The sequence below is a fragment of the Gymnogyps californianus genome, chromosome 5 (assembly GCF_018139145.2).
Source record: "Gymnogyps californianus isolate 813 chromosome 5, ASM1813914v2, whole genome shotgun sequence".
Taxonomy (NCBI): Eukaryota; Metazoa; Chordata; class Aves; order Accipitriformes; family Cathartidae; genus Gymnogyps; species Gymnogyps californianus.
The window spans coordinates 68073411-68089625 of record NC_059475.1 but is presented as its reverse complement, the minus strand read 5'-3'; the positions used below and the strand labels follow the sequence as shown (position 1 = coordinate 68089625).

Genomic DNA, 16215 nt, shown 5'->3' with positions numbered 1-16215 from the left:
TCTGGGTTATAAGCTGTATTTTTGCACTTTGCTTTCCTTTTATTTCTTTTAGGACCACTTGTTCAAGTGAGGCTACGTTTTTGTGCTATGAACTGAAGTGTTGCTCTCACACAGGTTGAAATAAATACAAAAGTTTTATCCCAGGGTAGAATGAACCCAAAAAGAAACAACAATAAATGTACGTGGCAAAGACAAAATCCACAGGAGATTTTTTTTTGTGGATGGTAGAAAGGGAAGGCACCTGAACAAGTATTCCTTTCTGCAGATCCCAGAGTCCCTCCAAGCACCATACCAAAAAAATGCAAGGTGTCACGGAGTTTTCCTCGCCCGACCTGCCTCGTCTCTGTTCTCTCCCCAGCCGTGTCCCAGAGTCCACAGAGAGGACTGGTGGCACTCTGCAGAGGAATGTGTCCTACCAGATGTCCTGGGGCATAAACCAAAAGCAACTTTCTATTTCTAAGGGACACACACACCACCTACCCCAAGGTTCCCGCACCAAGCACATGTCTATCACAAGTGACATCCAAGTCCTTCAAAGCTGCACGCAGCCTAAGAAAGCGATGAGCTCTGAGGGCTGACAGTGCCTTCTACATCTGCTGGTGGTACCCAGGTATTGATGAGGGAAGAAAGGAATGGTGACACTGCTGGGCTTAAGTCACAGATTTAGCATGGCTGAACTACAGGTTTCCTACTAAAGAATGTGCATTTAAAAGGGAAAAAAAACCACTGAAGTCTTTTCTCCTTAGCTTCTACTTTACAGCGTGAATGGTCAAAAAATATTTCTCCTTATCCATCTGATCATTTTTCAAACGGCAACATTTGACTCCCACTGTCCCTACTGCAAAAGAATGTTAAAAAAAAAAAAAATACACACATATATCACGGATGAAGGTGCTAACAGAAAGTGCTAGTACGGCTTGTGAGAGCTGCCATTGTGCTGGCCTGGCAGACATTTCTTGTAAAATCTCTTCCTAGAACATATGGGATGTTCCCCACTGGTAAGTTTTAAGCTATTAATTAAAAAAAAGAAAAAAAAAAAGACTTCAATCTAAAATGACGCTTTCATTTGCAGATTTTGCACAGAATACACAATTTATGCCAATAATTAGCATTTTAAAAGGCTATGTAATACTGTCCGATATTTCTTGAGGATATGAGCGAGATTTACAGAAGCACAAAAAGTCTTGTTTCCCTTTTAGATAAAAGATTTCACATAATCGGCTGCCAGTTAAAGTAGGACTTCTTATGGAATGAACGCCTATGCACTGTGTCCTGAACTGAAGTTAATCCACCCATACAACCCCTGTATGTATGTTCAATGGAAAATGGGGTAGGGAGAAAGAAAAAGCAGAAAACCTTAATGATTCCAAGGTGGAAGTTTTATTCCTCGTCTCTGTTAAAACAGCAACTTATATTTAGGGTATTTGCATTTCCGGTGTAATTGCATCCTACAAAAATTTAAGTTTTTACATTTATTTTGGTGAGTAACTTCAGCTTTTTTATCAAGGGCTGTGGATCCTTTTCTCTTTGGTTTTGATTGCCTGCTCTTAAACAACACAAATAAAAGAGCAGTGAAGCGCCAGAGCAAGGGGAGCGGGGAGTAGCAGGTTGTTGCTTTGAGATGACAAACGACACAGCAGTGAAATCAAGAGGTCTACTCTACCACGCCAGAGGATATTAGAGTGGAACAACGAGCTGAACAAACACAAGGGTCTGCTGACGTGACGGTACGCACCACAGCGACGGCACATAAGCACTGACCTACATTGCCATTCTGGATTTAAAGGGAGGCTCCCAAAGCTCTTCCCACAAAATCAGCAATCCCAGCTCTACACACGCTTTCACAGGAGTCCCTGGGTATGTCACTATTTCTGTCAACTTTGACGGAATGTGGAACTATTTGGGACACGCATCCTAAACCATCTGCGCAATACAGATCTGCAATTAACACTTTTTTAGCCTCTTCTTTCAGCTAATGAAGCATTCCTTAATGCCACCTTGTCCCCCACAATGCTGTCATCACGACTTTACAATTTCTTCTAATATTCAAAAATCTTTTCAGATACAGCATTCTCAATAGCTCAGGAGTTTCTCTTCCCATTCACCACCAGCCTAATCGGCCTTCTGAGTTAGCTCAGATGTCAAATCAAAAGCCATTTGCAAACCAGTCTTCACAAAAGACATTCAATGAAAAGATCCGGTAAGCTTTCAATCACGTTTTACTTTTCAGCCGACATCTACACACAGAACTCCATGAGCAGTCTCACAGCAATAGCTTCCAACTGCATGAAGTAACTCTGTCCTGTTAGGAATGCCAGCATTCCCGCCAGCTCCCCATTTCCCCTGTCTCACCAGTATGCACTTCACTTGCCCACTATTCTGGCAACCAGCAGGAACAACGGAGATTCCCCTTGATTTTGACCAAATGAAAAATCTCACCCTGCTCAGCAAAGTCACTGACCACAGGTGCTAGAAATTCACGGGCCAGTCCCCTAAAAGTCGCAAGTGTTGGTCATGAAAACAGAATATATCTGTGCTCTTCTTGCTCTTCTGGCTTGCAGCTGCTCTCACTAAGTCCACACATCCAAATTAACAGAGAAAGCAGTGTACCCACATTACAAAGACTAATGACTCAGGGGAAGAGGAGGAGAAGGAAACAGGAAAAGATACAGCTTAAACCAAAGGGTCTGCTGTCATTTATAACGTCAGCGTTATATTCAGGCTAGAGTTGGTACTGCAAATATTACGAAGCACTCACATAGCTGTATTTTTGATGATCCTTCCTTGGTCCATTTTCTGCCCAATACCATGCACAACAAACACAATGTGACTAGTTTGTGGTGGCTTGTCTTCTAAGGTAGCTTCTTCTACATAGCCTCTATGTAGCCTTGTCCCACTACTTGAAGCTGTAGAAAAAACATTATCCTAGATCAGTTACATTCTATGAAGTGCAATCGTCTTATATGTTGACAGAAGCTTGACTTTTCTCAGACCAATACATTAAAGTATTTTGAAAATAAGATTATACATAAAGGAATAGCATGTATTTTTAAATATCTGCAATTTTAAACTCCTGAGAGATTTGAGCAACTAGATGATATTAATTGTATCTGTCAATGTATTACTAGGCCATTTCCACTGTAAGGATAACTAATTTCAGAAATGTTTTGAAAAGCAGCTTTTTAGAAAACAGTTGTATGATTGTCCATCCACTTTTACAACACAATACCCTTCTTCTGTGTGTCTCAATCACTACACTTCCTTATATCTCCACCTCACTTCCACAGCACGGAAGGATCATGGAAACGATCTGGCCACAAAACTGATAAGCGCTGTCACTCTTTCTCTGACCTCATTAAGAGAGCTGATTGAAAAGCTTTACAATTTTTCATTTTGACGGGGAAAACCTACGTTTTATTTCAAGCTGATCCAACCCCAAAATTGCCCCACCCGTTCTCCAGTTCAGTGGCCAAACCAAATATCAGTTACCCAGGGCAAATATGGGTATTCTCCCAGTGCCCCGCAGTTGGCTTGAGAAACCCACTGGCACACAGCGTGTCTCCATCCCCCTCTAGTGACAGACCCATATAGAGGACCACAGCCTGGCATGAGTGCTAGCTGCGCCCGAGTCCAGCAACCCCTTCAGACGGCCACGCAGAGGAAGGCAGCATCGCTCCCCGCCACAAAAACCTGAAACAAACAGCTCGTTTTTTGTTTTTAAAGAGGAGGAAAACGCTACAAAAACACTAAGGGCAGTTTTTACACAGGACAGGTTTTGTTTACCAATTCTATTTGATATTTCTCCCCCCAAATTGTTTAGGACAGATCTTACTTATTTTTTATTACACACTATCCAAATCATGTTCTGGATACAGAATACTTCATTTCTTCTGGAACTGAAGCATTGAATTATATTAATTTTTGGCAAACATTAATTAAGTATCCACCCAAGAGCCCTGTGGGGTAAGAGGGCATTAATTACAGAACAGAGGCATGGAGATTAAAGCCAAACCTATTACCTGATCTTGTCTCTTCAGAGACCAAGGAACAAAACAGATGTGTATGTTCTTGTTTTTGTAGTTGTCCAGCAGTGCATAGGAGCACCACAACAGAGAGGAGAAGTTCCAGTTTTCAAGGTTGACAATAATCTGCCTTTTGCTTAAGAGAGACCATCCTCTCTTCCAACCATCTCAGCCTTGCTAGCTTTATAACTGGTAGTTTCGAGCTTAAATGAGCCTGGATTCCTACTGGAAACAATTTCTGTCTAAATGCTTCACCCCTCCTCTCAGTTCATACATCTGTTTAATGAACTGAAAAAAAGCAAGAGCTGGTGAGAGGGGAAGGTATGATCCCGTATTTAAGGAATGAATCACAGTATGCAAGTACACAGCGGTGAAGTTAAGGTTGCAAAGGGAACTGTAATTCTTATGTTGTAGCTGCTAGACTCTGCCACTGTAATATTTTCATATACTTATTACGCAATGCTAACTGCTGCACCCAAAATGATAATAACATATGTAATAAAAATAAGTCATAGCCTATTCACATCTAGTTACAATTATGTACAACAACCTAAGGACCCTAATGTACTCTTCTGTAAAACTGCAATGGCAAAAGTGAGCTAGTCGCATATTAAAACTTCAAACTTGAAATCTCCCTCTAGTGTTAAAGTAACAAACTTAAAATACTGGTATTTACAATATTCTTTACAAACTCTGAGAAATATTACCTTTGGAAAACCCCAACTTTTGTGTAACAGTTCTTGCAATTTTAGATGTTGTTGCATCACTGTAAAGATACACTTCATCCACACTGTGCCAGTCCACATGGTTGCGACTCAACTTTAGACTATGAATAGCTGCAGCAAAAAGGAACAACATTTCATTTAGATGGGTAAGAGGGGAAAAAAAAAAAAAAGCCTCTTCAAACAGAGAGAGAGTGAAGGGTAATTTACATACAAGTTAAAATCTAGAGCTCCATTATACCTAAATCCGTATTACTTCTTACCTTGAAAAGTTTTTACATTTAGGCTTAATCTGACCAGGACAAGCAGCCGTTTGGAGACCACCTCTGAGGACATTTCACATCATTCTCCTCCCACCCTCATTTTGGGAGGGTAGGTTTCCAAAATATTCCTTAGCTGAAAACAAAAAACAGGGGGTGGGGTGGGGGCAGGGCAATGCACCCTGAAATATTGCAGGTTGGTGTTGATGACCAGGTGGCTGCCCCATGCACTCTCATCACTAGAAAAAGAGCGATTTCACTCCTATCTTTTCTCTCTTGTGTCTGTACAGTGAGATCCCTGGTTTTGACTGTACTCTGCAGTAACACAGAGGCTTTCAAGGCTCCATTACTAGAAGGCTCCATTGCATTTTTTTCCTTTCAGAAATATCTAGGAGCTGGAAGCGCAGTTCAATGAGAAAGCCTCTGAATGAGTAATTTCTGGCACAGAACAGAATCTAGCTTTTTCAAAAGCCACTAAGAGCTCTAGTGTTTTTTGTGCAGTTATTGTGTTTTCCAGATTTGGAACTGATTGAGCTCTGGGACCAACCTCATGACACACTGCCTGATTGTCGGGATTAAGCACAGCAGGCACGTTATAATGCAAATCAGAATCTCTCATCTAAGGCTTGGAGCCTGCATGAGGAAAGCAGTACCACAGCTGCATTACTAGTAATTCAGATTTCACCTAAGTTTGGAAATGCGCTGCTTAGGTGTCATCTAATGTGGGGTATGCAACATTTGGCGAGCTGACAACAGCAATAGCCTTGTGACAAAAGAAGTGTTATTTTACTGTCATTGGTCTTGCTAAAAAGTCCAAAGTAATGGAAAACACCCAGAGGGGTTGTTTTGGGTTTGGTTTGTTTTTCCATAACAAGCAGAGCTCTAACCTGTCCTCTACTTTAAGCCACCCAAATGAATTTTTTATATGCCTCTAAAAACATTCTGAGAAAGCCTGAGCCATCATGATTTCATATTTTAATTCTGCTACAGCACAAACCAGCCATGTTAAGCCAGACGTTGTGACCTTTCTCCTGTAGTATTTTTTGTTTCTTTGCCAAGGCAGATAGACCTGGCATAGTCTGACGAAAAACTAAATGAAGTCCGAAAGAAACAAGGGGATTAGAAAAGGATTACCCCTTCTGTTACAGTAAACAACTGATTCACAAAAAATAACTAGAACTATATTGTTGTTTTACACTGAGAGTGAGAACAGGAAAGGAAGTAAGCCTGACTTGGAAGAGCAGACATGTCAGCTTAAGGTAACGACTGGCCAGAGCAAGAAGCAATCTAGTGAGAACTCAATGAACATATTTTCATAAACATTCCTGCAGGCACAGAGATGAGCCCATGTCCAGAAATCCCAATTTAGAACTGGAGAAGGAAAGGAAATTCCCAGCAAAACTTCCTCTTTCAGACTTGGAGACAATGCAACAGAGACTGTGATGTCCTGAGACAGGCACGTAGTCTAGTGGCAAAGGCAAGGGACCTCCTTGCAGATGTCTCTGCAATCTCCTCTGTCCTCAATTCCATGACCAATGTAGACTTTTAATGCATATTCTAGCAGGTCTTTAAGAGCTGTTCCACCTGCATTCTGTAAAATCTCCCTCAGAGTATGTTCCTGGGGAAGCTGACAGAGGAGGGCTGGAAGCTTGATGCCTTTGGAGAGCGTTGTGCTCAATGTCCAAAGCATGCAGAGGAAGAGACGGAGAGGCCCGTGGCTGAGTCACTTATTACCACTGGAAGAATAGCAGTTTGGGGAAGAGCGATCCTCAAACTCTTTCTGGAATCAAGTCCAGCCTCTCTATTGGAAAGAATATACAGAAAGAAGTAGGTTCTCCCTACCCTGCAGGAATTATTCTCGCTTGGGAAGAACAAATTCCTAACTTTTACTCTTACGGTGTTCTTCAAAAACACATATGTTGAGGGACACATCAAAATCAACTACAAGACATGCCAGCACTGAGGAACTGCAATGAAATATCCAACACTATTTCTCTGCATACTTAGTAATGCCTTCAAAAGGGAACCTGAAAAATTTGGTCTACTGTTAACACAAGCACCACATGAAACTACCAGTAACCTTCAGTAGGACCGTACTTCCTTGTCTCTTGACAACAGAGGAACTTACCTCTCTGAGATGTGTTGTTAACATACACACTGCATTCAAGCTCAGACATATTTTTTACAGCACCTGGACTATACACCCTTCCTTGCTACCCAGCACACAGAATTTAAAAAAAAAAAAAAAAGTGTGTGTTTGTTCTTGCTTCTCAGTTTTCCTTCAACCACAAAATATCAGGAGTTTTTAGGGAAGTGGCAGGATCCAGAACATGCATGTGGACAACGCTTTTCAGAGAATCTACCAATTTGCCAGTAAGATGATAAATTTTGCAATTTTAATTGACATATTTACATTTTATTTTGCATCTCTCAGTAAATTTTGTTTACCAACACATTCACTGCTTTGCTTTTGAGTGCCCGTCCATGTGCACACTCCAGAGCAAAGTCCAAACCAGCAGTAGAGAGACTCAATCACTGAAACACAGTGGCTGCAGGACATTTCAAAGGCACCATGCACTCCAGTGCAGTAGTTTGCAGAAGTTTGGGTAACACTTCCAGGGTGTCTCTCTTACCAACCAGGAGCAGACATATTCCTTCCAAAGTTAACAAGAGTCACCCGGGTCAAAATAAACTAAGCTGGGTGCTCCACCTTGGCACTCTGTTTTGAAATCCCATGAGATGCACTCTTTAAAAAGTCTGCCTGAGGATCAATGCACCAGTTCCACAGACCAATCCACCCTCTTACTGAGGTGGGGTGAGATTTTGTCTCCCCTTTTTTAAATTTATATAAACATTGGGATGCCTGTTCATCCTCAGACCCTGGATGTGATGTCCACCAGTGGAACAAAAATCCCCTAATAAGGGAAAATCTATCACCCTGAGCTCCAGGCCCTCTTGGTGTGCACGAATACCCCTTCAAAATAGGAGTGACACCCCACTTGATGACTATGGTTGTGCGCTCTCTATCCCTACCTAAGCATCTGTCCCCGTGATGACAATGTCTGGGGAGAGAAAAATGGTACACCCTTGCAGATTTGCATGGCAGAAACCCAACTGAGAGAAGAGCTGCCTACCTGAGAACAGTCACAGGGATAAATGATCCCCAAGCCACGTGTGCATGCGTATCGAGGCAGAGACAGTGGTTCTCTGTCATTATGCACAGGAGATACTCTTTAGGTAAAAAAAACCCCAACCCTGCAATAAGGTACCTCGTCATGAGGGCCAACACTGTACCAAGGACTGTGAAGAGATTCTCAAGAGCCCAACCAAAAGGAGCTTCCGCTGCTGACAGTCCCAGGGTGTGTTAACAGTGAGGCAGGGAACAAAAAAAGTGTCTTTGGAGAGGATTTGATAGCAGTCTGAAAATAAGCATCCTAAAAAAAAAAAAAAATCAGGATATGCAAATTGTGCTTTCCAGGTATGGGACAGCAAGGGCTGTCATCACTGTTTTGAAACTGAACACGAGGAAGAGAAAGTTATGTTTTCCTGAAGATGATGAGATAATATGATTTACATTCTCTTTTCAGAACAGTGACTGTCCTATAAACCTCTTGCATGCTGCAGAGGTGGTCAAACTGACAACTCATCAGCTGTTCATACCGAGAGATGTCACAGAGCGTCAGGAAGTCACCAAGGCATGTCGTAGAGTGGTTGGGGAAGCCAAGCCGCAGAATTCAGATTAGGCAGCGGGTATGGCACAGGGGAATGCCCTTTGTGTTCATTCCTCTGCCTTCTAGGTCCTTCAGGAGCACGCTTTCTACGTTTGTGGATTCTGTCTAGGGCACCAGGCTAGGATGTTGCTGAGCTTCGCTGAGATCTGACTGTGCCTGTGGTATCTCTGAACGTCAGGCACAGAAGATGAAGGGTCTCCCGTAAAACCATGGGACACGGATCTCCCTCTGGACCAGACTTCTCGCAGCTTTGTTTTCACATGGACTACTTCTCTGACACTGACAACATGCACAGCTTTCTTAGTAGGCGTTTCTGGAGGTGCATCTTCCCCAGCTGCAGAAAACCCTAGGTGTTCTGCACACTGCTTAGTTTTCTAGTTTGGGATTGAAGGCCAAGCCCATGGAAATGAGACCAAATTTTGGGTTCCTTTGTAGCCAGAAACTAGAAATGAAACATTTTTCAGGAATACCAACCGAGACAGACACCTAGAGTATGAGTATGTGGAAGGCACAACCCCACTGTAGATGGAAGATAGCCTGACACTAGACAGGAGCGAGCAAGCCATGCAAAAACAAGGAGAGAAGCATAGGGGAAGGGAGAGGGGTCAAGAAAGGACTTCTTCCAGCTGAAGAAACCAACGATTACTATCACACAAACCTTCAGTTTCACTAAGATATATGAACACAGAGGGAAAAATCCCTCTAAAAAGTTTAAATATGAAAAATGAAGAGGTAAACATAAAATATAGAATACATATTCCTAAAGCCTTGAAGCACCTGATCTCAATTAGACTGCAGAAACTCGTCTGGAGTCAAAATAACTGGGGAATAACTGAGGAGCAGAAAGCCTGTGCTATTTTTTATGCTCATAGCACAAAACCCGTGGAGAAGCTGGGGATGTGCACACTGCACGTGCACTGCTAGTGCAAACATCCTCCCAGCTCAAACGCTTGAGGAGCTGAACACCTCCCAGCACCAAATGCAGACCGGCAGGCACTTGAACATGGCAATTCACGGGGCCAACAGTTTAAAATTAAATACCCTTTAAGGTAAGCACCTGTTTTTTAACTTGATACTTTCATCCACCTGCCAAGACCAAAGCATGGGGTGATTCTCTTCTACCAGAGTTCAACTACGCTCAGGTCAAAATCAATCTAGAGGAAAGCATCTTTGAAGTGCTAAGAGCTGATATTACCTCCATCTCCACCACAAAGGCACTGTCATTCCAGTTAGGGCTAAAGACCAGAGAAGGGATACATACTGCCTGAAAACCTTTTCTGCCTTGTTTTTTTCCCAGGGATTTTTAAATTAATCTGTCTTGCAATCAGTAAGCAGTAGTTTCTGCACAAAAGCCTGCCACATCATACAGGTAGCTGAGAGCATAATTTGGCTGCTATTGTTCGTTCTTAAACAACTCTGAAGTTCTGGTATGCAAACCTGAGGTACAGCTGTAGATTTTAAAACCTCTTCTCATTTATTTAAAAAACAAATGCAAAGCCATTAAAAACGCTATTGCTCTTAATTAAAAAGGGCTGTTTCACATTGCTGTCATTTTTATATTGCACTTCACCACCTCTCAATTCATCATTGTCACTATTTGTTATATAAGCACCTACTTTTAATCTTTTAATTCCAGCACATTCATTACCACAATTGAACATGATTTGGAGAAAAAAATATACAAAATAATTTCAAAATTACAGTCACAAAATAAAAGCAGAATTCCTTTTTTACTGCTCAAGACAGCACTTACACTTATTCACCTTTAATAGACTTGAGTTCCATGTGTGAGAAGAGGCAGGAAAAAGTTTACTATTAAACATTTTGATTTCAGGCATTTTCATTTGGACCCAATTATAGAAAAATATAATTAAAGGAAGTCAAAAGGCAAACATTTATGCATGTCAAAATAAATTCTCATACTTCACAATATTCCCAGGAGCTAAAAGAATATATGGTATGACAAGAATAACTCTAAACCTACCATGTGCATTTACATTTTAAATCGAGGGTGCAGTTTTCAGAAGTCTAGTTCCACAGTCACTGGAGTCAGTAAAAGTTTAATCACTACTGGCTTTAACGGTGGCAGAGAAAGACCAGTGACAAGTACTTTTGAGCCTTCTGCAATCATTAATGGCTCCTGTAAGATCTACTCCCACTTTCTGAAACAAATTTGCACAACATCAGCTGCTGCAAAGTCCAAAGTTGTTTTCTGCAACACAGCAGCCTTTATCACGTATTCTATACAGCTTCCCCTTTTTATATCACATGGCCAAAGTCTCATTTCATTCCAGTACTCATACAAAAGCTGCAGTAAAAATAATTTACAACATAAAATTAAAGATGCATGCATTATCCAAAAAAAAGTGGCAAACAAAACATTATCTAGTATAAACCCTCAATTCCTTCTCTGACATAATTTATCTTATACCAGGCCTGCTGTGATTCTAAAAAAGTTGCTTTTAGTTTATTGAAAAAGCCAAACCACATATAAAGAGTGTAAGAAACTAAACGTTTACAGTTTTCATCACAGTCGCAAACAATTATAATAAGGATTACTGTATGATACTGTTAGCATCTACTTTTCTCTAAGATTCACAACACTTCTACTTTTCTTCTAAGATTTATGATGCTTTTTCCTTCCCTTTTGAAGGAAATGGCATGAATACAGCTCAAGAAATTGAAGCATGTAAATCTAACACATTTAACTGATATAAGCAAACTAGAATTTAAAGCTTCCTAAGCCAGGAGTACTACAAAAAAGAAATCTACAATTACTGTACCTTGGGAATGCTTTCGCTTAAGACATGCAGCATCTGAATTCTCCTTATATCCTCTCCATTTGAACAAAGAAGGGAGGGAGAAGGGAGGGAGGTAGTAGAGAACTAAAAGTAAAAACACTGAGCTTCAAAGTAAAATTTTTAAAAGGGGTGTCATTAGTATTACCATTTTTAGAAAAAAAAAGTTGGCACATTTTCTGAAAAACTATATACACTTAAAAAACTGGTCTTGTAGCAAAAGTGTCAGGTCACATTAGCCAAATTCAATTTCTTCACTCTTCATAAACAGTTATGACATCACAACAAAGCTAAAGGCATGAGTAAAAGAAAGCTGGGACACAGTGCCATCAGATTCACTGAGTGCCTTTCCATTTACACGTACAAAAGCATCATCACTCTACTTGGTATAGGATAGAACACAGTAACCCTTCTTAAGTATACACTAAACATTTGAAAAAAACAACTCAATTTTAAGCGCAGCTCTATTATTTTCCCCAAAGAGTGTAAGAGGATCATTAAAAGTTAGATTAGACAAAATACCCGACTGTTAACCCTGTTCTGTAAGTCCTCAAGAAGCCGCCTTCCACGGTGAAATGCAACAGCATGCATGCTTTGCCGCTGAGCTTCCTCTCGATGCTAAGGCAAGTCCATAACTTCTATCAGACTTTCTATTGTGTTATTTCACTCCTCATGAAAATATTGAAATATTGCACAGCAATCCAAAAGATTCTTTTTCAGGGACTTACACATCGGTGCTGTGTGATTACGGAAGAAATACTTTAAGGTAAGTGAAAGCTGCTGCTAAGTAGCAGGGTAAAGTTCTATGAGCAGGAAGAAGCTGCTCTTGGCACTTACACAACAGGAGACTTACATTCGCTGTTAACCTGGTTATGATGGATACCTTTTACGCTTCTTGGGGGGTTCCTGAGCAAGGCTGAAAGTGAAGTCCTACAAATCTACGTCTTCTGCGTTACTGCTCTGTGGGCCCTCACTCATACAAATAGTCTTAATTTCAAAATGTTTTAGCCTCAAAAACCTGATGTAGTCAAGAGAATGTGTTTAAATCCAATAAGAAATCAAGAGGCTCCAGCCTGGCTTCAGAATCCACAAAGTCATTAAGCTGCAATTCCCTGAAATCACTTAGCCTGCTGGAGAGTGGGGAGAAATGCAACTGAAAGACATCTTCCCTTACAAACACCAGGAGCAGTTAATACTCTCTGATCCAGTAACTCATGCCAGTACAAGTGAGTGATATTCCACGCTTGTGTCAAGGGCTTCGACTGCCACAGTTATACTGGTCCAGGATCACACCTCTTCACACCCTCAGCCAACAGCTCTGTCAGCAGATGCCTTAATACAGATGCAAGTGAAGTATATGACTGTCGCACATCAGTCTTCTACAGGAGAGGAAAATTAGGCTCATAGCTACTGCACTTGGGACTTGATAAAATATTTTAGTCTGCAGAATATTTTACTGGCTGTGGCAATACAACACTCAAGAAGAATATACACAGGAAATTCAAGTAAAGTATAACAAAAAATCTTTTTTATGGTGAGGGTGATAAAACACTGATACAGATTGCCCAGAAAGGTTGTGGAGTCTCCGTTGTTGGAGATATTCAAAACCCCACTGGAAACACCCTAAGCAACCTGCTCTCATTGACTCCGCAGCTTTGAGCAGGAGGGTTGGACTAGATCATCTCCAGGGATCCCTTCTGATCTGCATGACTCTCTGATTCTATGGATATGACTTCCCCTTATAAAGGTGAACTTAGCCAGCTGTGACAAAAATCTATATAAACTTCTTATGAAAAGAGAAAATATTATTTGAAATCCAAGACAAAACAAATCAACTATTCCAAATGCAACTTTTATAATAAGTTTTTGTGGCATCTAACCACATGCTGAAATTCCATAAGAAAAACCAATAAACTTATGGAGTTTCAAAACCGATGCATTAAAAAAATTAATTCTGATTCAGACTCACAGGATTTTTTCTACATTTCTTATCATCTATCACAGAATCATAGACTTGATCACAGAATAATTTCTGTCAAAGGGACTGCTGCGGTTCGTCTGCTCCAATCCTCTACACAGCACCGGATCAACTTTTAAGTTGGATCCAATTTCAAGTTTGAATCAGGTTGCTCAGGCGATTTCCAGCTCAATTTTGAGCATCTCTCTGTGCAAATACAATGAACTATGTCTAGTCCCATCTTACTATCACGTATACTAAGCTTTCATCTTCACTTCATCCTTAATTAGGATGAACATACCTGAAAAAGATGATGGAGCAACAGATGATAGGTACTCTATTTATGATAGTAACAGCTAACCAAGCATTCTTAAGGCAGAGATAGCAAATGTTAAAGCTGTTAGAGGATGTTATTTATACCGGGGACCACTTTATGATGTACCCTTTGAACCACTACTCCGTGGTCTTGAATGGAAGAATCAGAACTAGCCTTCACGTTAGCCTAGAGCAGTGGGAAGCATCCCCTGCCGCTACCTCCCCAGGAGCATGCTGAGCACTTGCTGTTCCTGCTCTGCTGTTCGGCACCACTGCCGCTATACAGAAGGCAAGAGATGGCAGTTTTACTGTCTACCAGGCAGCTGTGGGTCCCACAGATTGAACCTCCAGCTGAAAGTCGGACTGTGTGACAAAAGCTGCTCCTCCATCCTTGACCGCCTGCCTGCAACTGAAGCGGTGGGCACCTGCCTGCTAACAGCTCCTCTGTGCTCGAGGAACTCACAGCAAGGGGTACGTGAGCTCTGGCCACAGAGCAAGAGAGAAAAATTAACACTGAAGTAGCGAATTTGACCCTCCATCAAGAAGCTCTTAGTCTGAACGTCACCACCTTCATTGTGCTTCAGCGCTGCTAGCAAAATACCTAGTCTGAGAACCCTTAAGCATCTGCTATGATCTGAGTTCATGTTTTATCTTACAGTGGCCTCGATATTACTGAAATTTCTTGAGAATGCTGCTCCTTTGATGGACTACTTTAGATAGGTCCTGAACTCACTGTCTGCCTAAGTATGCATAAAAAGCAGTTTCTATTACGTTATTCTGTAAGTTTTAAGCTTATTGACTGCTAAAAAGGTATTATGATACCCTTTTTGTATTCCCTTCAAAATGGTTTCAGCTGAAACATTGCTTCACAGAACAAGTGTTATAACCTCGGTTTTTCTCGGAAATATTTATAGAATTATTTTACAGTAGTAATATATTTAAGTGTAATCACTGGGTATACGCAGTACAAGAAAGGTCAGCATTTCTGCACAAAGGCACAGAGATTTACCCATTCTCAGTGCGATCAAGTAGACACCCCAGATATTTCCACATTTTAAGGGCTGAAGTTTGTATCAAATATTTAGAATTTTGAACCTAAGAATTTGGATCAAAATGTCACCTGACATGTTGTGTTGATATTAATTTCTGTATGTTAAGTTTGAAGAATGAATTGTTCTTAAGAAGGACAAGCAAAGCCAATATACAAAAAAGCCTAGTGTTACCTGGATGAAAAAAAACAAGTATTGGACAAATGAATTTGAGGGCCCAAAAAACCCCCAGTATTGTCTACCTATCAACAGAGTGGCAGAACAACAAATCAGACCTGGAAGCCCACATATACTGTTACAGCAGTGCAGCATCTCATTTAGGGGTTTGAGGAGTCATCAGAGTTGACTGTTTTTAGCATAGACTTGCGTGGCAAACGCCAAGCTCTACTCCTCAATACAACTATAAAATGACAATGTGATGACTCTCATTTTGCTCAGAAAAATGATGTAAAATTACTTTATGTAATGACAAGGCAGAAGATGCCTTCCTGATTCTGCCGATACGCAGATTTGCATCGGTGCAGATTTGTGATTTGCATTAACTCAAACGCAGGCTGCAGACGTTCCGTTTCACAACAAAGCAGCCGAAACGCAGCCAAACCCCTAATTCCTCATCCTAAGTGTGGTTTCCTCCTGTAGCTGTATCGGTTACTCTTGTCTTAAAAGACAGAATAGCAACGTCTTTTCCTGTATCTATCAACAATAAAATGAACTATTTAAACTGAAAAATGTATATGGAATTTGGCCAGGATCAAAGCAGACTCCGGGGTGATGAGATGGGAAACAGAGTGTGGTCAAGCAATGGAGGAGACGGGTGATGCCCTAGCAGCATTTGCTTGCACCAGGACTTCAGCAGCATTCCTCTGGCCTGGTTTTAGGCACCTCAGGAGCCAGAGCTCTCTGCAGAGTCAACGAAGAGAGGCTCATGCCCGCAGCATCCCTCCCCGACACGCAGACGTACTGCCTGGTCTGCAGTGGTCTGGGCAGTCGGCTGTCATACGCCAACACCTCCTGTGCATGCTGCACTTCAGACATCGCTGGTCAGGGTAGCTGGCCTTTTACAAGTGTTACAGATGCCAACGCATTCAGAACGAAGTATCCTTCCAGAAATCTCAGAAATTTGACTAATTTTTACAAGCAGCAGATAGAGCTATGGTACCTGGGAACCATGCCTGTGAACTCCTAGGGGACATAACCTTCTTGGTGATGAATCCAGGTCAACTGGATATGGCAAATCTAAAGGTCACATTAATCTGCTTGGACGGTCCTAAGAAATGAAGTGCCCCATTTCTACGTTCTGCCCTAACAAATAATTTCCCTGAGAAAGTCATGCCACTGCTGAGACCAATAGCTCAGCAGAC

At 41.3% G+C, this 16215-nt stretch overlaps 1 protein-coding gene across 2 annotated transcripts in view; it reads right to left on the bottom strand.

Moving 5' to 3' along the window:
• Positions 1 to 16215, bottom strand: part of DDHD1 (DDHD domain containing 1) — a 68823-nt gene that overhangs the window by 33003 nt on the left and 19605 nt on the right. The window contains exons 3-5 of one of the 2 annotated variants that reach the window (XM_050897418.1): positions 9979 to 9999; positions 4730 to 4858; positions 2759 to 2906 (exon numbers count right to left, since the gene is read on the bottom strand). In XM_050897418.1, the coding sequence (XP_050753375.1) occupies positions 2759 to 2906; positions 4730 to 4858; positions 9979 to 9999 (298 nt within the window). The remainder of the gene's footprint in view (positions 1 to 2758; positions 2907 to 4729; positions 4859 to 9978; positions 10000 to 16215) is intronic. The other variant, XM_050897417.1, reaches the window with a different exon arrangement.